Raw genomic sequence first — 6,221 nt, forward strand, 5'->3', positions numbered from 1 at the left:
AGTTAGGGAAGCGCGTGTTTATACGCAATATAAATTAAGAGTTATTTTTGTTAGATTTGGACTAACTTGTATGAACTTATATACCAAAAAGACTTATATGTATAACAATCCTCATATTTATTATAGAGAGGTAAATATGTATGATTTATAAAAATATCTTAGTTTTATTTATTTTTAATAGTCATGTATCTTTATTGTTTTTTTTTTTTTTTAGTTTTGAAAAGGAATAAAGAAATGTTATAATAGAGTAACTTGAAACTGAATGATAAAAAAGAAAATAAAAGTCTTTTAAAAGTTTAAGGAGTATAAAATAGAACGTGCATATTGTTTAGAGAGCTAAATCTCAATTTAGCCCTTGAAATTTAGTCCGATGCTTAGAATGACCCCCACAATTTCGTTGGTCCCAATTAGAATCTCCAAATTTGCAATTGTGGCTCTAACTTGCCCCTGCAATCATCTCCGTCACCAGAATGCTGATTTGACGCAATTGCATGACACGGTGGATACTACTTAAACGACGGCGCATTGGTTTCGCGCCCAAATCTTTTGGAAACCACGTCATTTCAATTTTTTTGGGTTAAAACTCTCTTTCTTTCCACTACGACAATCATAAGTTGTAAAACATCAAGGAAACCTTTACACTACGTGGTTTCTAAAGGGTTTGCGCGCGAAACCAATGCGCCGTCGTTTAAGTAGTGTCTACCATGTCATGCAATTGCGCTAGATCAGTATTTTGGTGACGAAGATGATCGCAGGGGCAAGTTGGAGCCACAATTGTAAATTTGAGGGTTCTAATTAGGGCCAATGAAATTGTGGGGGTCATTCTAAGTATCAGGCCAAATTTAAGGGGTCAAATTGAAATTTAACTCTTGTTTAGATTATTGTAACTTGTTGTAAGACACATGAAAAATATATTTAGTATTAAAAATTATAGAAATTTTTTTTAAATTTATCGATACACTGAAATTTCAAAACAATAATGTCTAATGAAGTAATGGCAAGCGACTGCTGCAGAGCTTGGACACGCCATCTTTAAAAAGGTCAAACTTAAGAACTTGTATGAGCCCCGTGATTGTGACTCGCTCGGGTTGCACGGAATGGATTGTTTTCTTACGTAAGGATCAAGAAAAAAGAATCCATAATATGTAATTTTGTAGATCAAATCCCTCTATAAATTAAAGTTATTTATATCACATGCATATTTATCCCTTGACCAAATTAAACGCAAGTAGGATAATATGTTAGTTTCTACTTAATTAATCAATAATAATAAGTAACAATACTATTAAAAGTAAAGCACCCTTTCAAGTTGATTCGTCGTTATCAATTATTGCCTCCGCGAATAGCATCGATCTTGATCAATTTGGTGTTATGCATTGATAATTACTTAATAGTAATATACAATGGGGAACATAGTCACATCACCTGGCTTTGATTTCTTTCATTTCTTCCTTCTCTCTATATATGTTGACTTCCACACTCAAATTTCTAATAATCCAACCTAATCCCTGCCTACCATGCATGAATTTGATGATGATGATGATGATATGATGCAGATATTAGTCCATAGTTTGAGTCAAAATAAACAGCCACTGGCCTTGCTTTACAGCAACCATTTTTATCACATCATAATACTCATAGACTTGATATACTATATATGCTAAATGCTATTATTTCCATCGTTGGATGGAGATCAAAAAACGAAAGATCTTAGAGCTTAAAGTATCTCTAATAAAAAACTCTATCCAATTTTTATTTACGATTTACTTGTCTAAAAATAATTTTTCATCAATTTTTGTGTTATAAATGATAATTAAGGACTAAAGGTATTTTCTCTTCTTTGATAGGAAAAACAAATTGCATTGGTCTTTATTGTGGTTCTACTACCTATTTAATTAGTTAAAATAAGAATAAATTAATATTATTGTTAAATTATTAAACTTTCTTTACAATTGTTTTTTTCCCAAAATTTACTATCTAATTTTCATTTATTTTGGAGTTTTTTTTTTCAAATTTCATAATATGTGACAAGTATAAATTGGTCACTTATCTTTTAGTAGTCCCTTTTCAATTTTAAGAGAGACTCTACTTCATCAAATACTGAATAGGGATTCCCAAAATTGCCCGTTGGAGATGTTCTTAGCTTGATGTGACTACGTAATTCTAAGAAAGTTGTAACTTTAGCATGTTGTCACAAAGGAATCATCTTAGTAGAGGATGTATAGAGGATGTACGTTGTGATTTGGATCAATTTATATAAAATAAAAAAAAAAAAAAAAAACACTCAATTCAATTTTTAATAAATTTTTTTTGGGATTAATGAGCTCCTATGTAAAAAAAAAATATTGATTTTTTTTTTACAGGAATTAATCAGTCCCATAAAAGTAAAGTTCAGGAATCGAATTGAGTATTTTTTTTGTCAAAAACTTCGTTGTTTTTTGAGGTAATTATCAAGGACTATTTTAAGTTTGTCTCTATAATTTGTTACTGTTTAAATTGAATCAGTTTAATTTTATTTTTAAATTCATTCCAATTTAATCTAAACTATTGCAATTTGAATTGAATCGAATTGGTTTTACTTTTAAATCCAATCCAATTCGATCCAAATTCTTGCCGTTTGGATTAGATCAGCTTATTTAGTTTTTTAAAGTATAAAATTTTAAGATTTTATTATTAAAAATAGAAATACCTTTAAATTAGTAAAATAAATAAATAAATCTTATTTTACATTCTAATAATAATAATAATAATAATAATAATAATAATAATGTGTAACAAAAACATGTATATAAAAGTTAAATTTAATAATAATATCATATTATATTTTGTAGTTGGATTTAATTGGTTCGTTTTTGATAAATGTCATCCCATCCAATACAATTTGCTATAAATTAAATCAAATCTAATATAAATTAGTACAGATTTAATTCATTTTTAATTTGAATTAGATTGAATGAGCGATTTTGTTTAGATTAGTTCAAATTTAAACATCCTTACATCTTATTATATATCCAACTTCAGTTCATATTATAGTTATTTTAGTAAAATTCCAAATAATTCTATTAATTACTATGGGTTGAGAGAACATGAACCAATTTTTTTTCAACTAATGATTAGTTAATTAATAAGAGGAAATATAAAAAAATATGGTTTAGATCTTATTGTAGAAAAAAATATTTTAAGAAAATAAAATATTCATAGATTGTTGGCAGAAAAAAAGAATCAAAATACAAAATTTTGAAAGTGTGCTTTGACAAAGATGTCCGCAACATACACACTTATGTGATGTTACATTGTTATGGTCCCAAACAAATTTAATCAATCAAACGTGCCCCCATTAGTCCATTACTACTGCCTCATCACCAGAAGCAGTGTGTGTCAATGTTGTCTCTTGTTGAAGAAAGCTTCGCTAAAAGTATGCAACTCGCTGGGGAATCTTAGACAAGGCAAATCGAAATTCGGCAAGGGTCGCTACGCTTATTTTTTATTTATTTTATGCCCTAAGGCAAATACGTACTAACTTTTTGCCTCCAGTTGTTAGCTGGATGGATTTGCCCTGCCCTAAGGCTCAAAACGATTTGCAACTCCTGAGTTAGGTCGGATTCTTGGTAAGAATGGATTAGTCAAGTTAGTAAAATCACGATTCCTTCAGGAACGGATCAATTTTGCTCGACTAGTAGGAGTTATACCATTTTCGATTGAGGGAACATAGATTCGTCTGGCTTAGGATTGAATCTAGAAATTTTATTATGGATGAGCTAAATTTTAAACAAATTTTTTCATTTTTTGTTGTGTTATATTTTTCACTATATAAAAACAATTACTTACGCATAATTTATACTATTGTATTAAAAAAAGATTTATTAACATATAAAAAAATCTTAAATTTTTTTTGAATAGTTTTATTTTTGACATGGCAGTTACATAAAAATGACATAACAATATTAATAGTGCTCTATAAATTTACAAAAATACTAGTACCTTTATAATGTGTTTAGTTAAGAAATTATCATATATTTTATTATTAAAATTAGTTCTTCTAAAAATTATAAAAGCTTGAAATAAATTATAAAATATTAATTATCTTAAAATTATCGGTATTCTTTTAGAATATAAGATATAAATCTCAAGATAAAATAATAGATGAAATAAGTTATGAAAAAAAAGTAAGGCACAAATTTTTTTTAACAATATATATAAGTTTAGAAAAAAATTAATATTTTTTACAAAAAAACTATCTAAAATATACCATGTAATTATTAAAATATAAAGTTGTAAATCGTTATTAATTTTTTTATATAATAATATGAATGTTAAATATGTTAATTTTTTAATATTATTAAAAAATTAAAAGAGTTTTAAAACAACATAGATATAGATCACAAAGATAAGTATACTGAAATTAATTTAAAAAATATAAAGATATGATTGTATAATATTAAATTAGTTAAGTAAAAATATTAATATGATGACTTAAAATTTAAACTCATCGCATAATAAAAAATTACATATAAAATAACTAAATTATATATATAATTTTTTTATTTTCTTAATCACATATTTTATGTAAAATATACTTGTTCAAAATTATAGAAGGCCCAGCCAACTACTTCTGTCCCTTGTATCCGTCCCTAGTCTCTCCTTTTTGTATATAAAGTTTTTTTTTTCCTTAACTAGTTTTTTATACTTTAAATAATTTACTATGAAAATATATAGATGTATGATCTTTTTTATTTTTTTGGATACTAAATAAGAAAATTAATAAAATTATGTAGTAATCTAAAAAAAATCAATCCATTTAATTTGTTAATTAATTCGAACAAATTAACTCAAACTGACATTTTCTTAACCTATTTTTTTAGTTTTGATTTACCGTTCGTGGCGAGTCGACTTAAATTTAGCCCGTTACTAATTGACAAATCTAAATTTGGAACATTATATTTTGGTTTTTTTATTCTTGAGTTAATAATTTCATATGTATTGAACTTCATCGGCATTGAACAACCCACGCCAGACTCAAGGTCTGAAAGCTTTTCTCTTGTTATTGTGCCTTAATTATTCTTCCTAGTCTACTACAACAATTTTATGGCTTTTTAATTTCGTGGATGATAACCGTCTATTGATAGAAGTTTGCATATACTAATCATCGATCACTGTGGAAGTTTTGGTTACTATTATTAATGGAGAACGCGATGATGTTATTATGCAAATAGACAAGTCATTTCTTCTTTCTTTTTTATTTTTATTTTTAAAAAATTAACAAAAAGAGTCTTATACACGTGCAAGATACATGCTCCTCTTCTATCTCTCGTATAATTAAAAAGACGTTTTACAAAGACACATGCAAAGGCCGATCTATGTTGTCAATCTCAGAATTGAAGCTAATTCATATCTACAAGTAATTGGCGATGACGATTTGATTGCTATACGAGAAGCTGGTAATCAGTGAGATTAGAATGATAGGACAATGGACTCTGGAAAACCGATGCGGATAAAGTAGAAGAAGAAGAAGATGAAGAAGAAGAGTAGTGTTTGTTAGTGTGATGAAAGGCACAACCGACGGAAGAAGAAGTGTTCTGGATCTCAGCGAGTGCCTCGCAGAACAAGTCAACGTCGCAAGGGAGGCAGAGTGGTCCATTTCTGTAACCGTATTCGGTTTCAGCAGCGTCCAATAAGGCCTTGAATAACGGATGGTTCGCGTGCTTTATCTTCATCACAAACCTTTGCTTTTCTTCTCCTACGTACACACAGAAACAACCATGTGGAGGAGCACTGGTTTCCACCTTCTTCACCTTCCTCTTCTCCTTCTTCTTATTCTCTTTTAATCTCCCATAACTGCCACTCTTCTCTTCTTCACCACAACACATTCTCTCGCTGCTTCCCCACACCCTCTTACACTTCTTCACAAAGTTCATTCTTCTTGATGATTAATTCAATGTTAACTCAACTCTTCTACTGTGATCTCCTTTCAATGTAAATGGTTATTTGTTATATATTATTGAAGAGAAAAGTATGAAGTTGATGAAATTGAGGGGATGGAATATCGCTTTTATAGAGAGTTTGGTCAAAGAGTCGCCCCCAGCCCCGTGTGGTCTTCGCCTCGTTATTTTGTCCGCTCTCGCTGTTGGATTTTGATCCTCTTTTTTCTTTTTCCCGCCACTTAATTAGTTACTATCATATAATTAATTACAAAAATATCATTTATATATCAAAATTAACCA

General features: G+C 28.8%; 1 protein-coding gene across 1 annotated transcript; it reads right to left on the minus strand.

Moving 5' to 3' along the window:
• Positions 1–5,198: 5,198 nt before the first annotated feature.
• LOC107480005 (auxin-responsive protein SAUR32) lies at positions 5,199–6,006 on the minus strand. Its single transcript, XM_016100130.3, has one exon. It carries the CDS (start codon positions 5,913–5,915, stop codon positions 5,424–5,426), a length of 492 nt encoding a protein of 163 aa, XP_015955616.1. The 5' UTR covers positions 5,916–6,006; the 3' UTR covers positions 5,199–5,423.
• Positions 6,007–6,221: the final 215 nt, after the last annotated feature.

This window comes from Arachis duranensis, chromosome 3 (assembly GCF_000817695.3).
Source record: "Arachis duranensis cultivar V14167 chromosome 3, aradu.V14167.gnm2.J7QH, whole genome shotgun sequence".
NCBI classification, from domain to species: Eukaryota; Viridiplantae; Streptophyta; class Magnoliopsida; order Fabales; family Fabaceae; genus Arachis; species Arachis duranensis.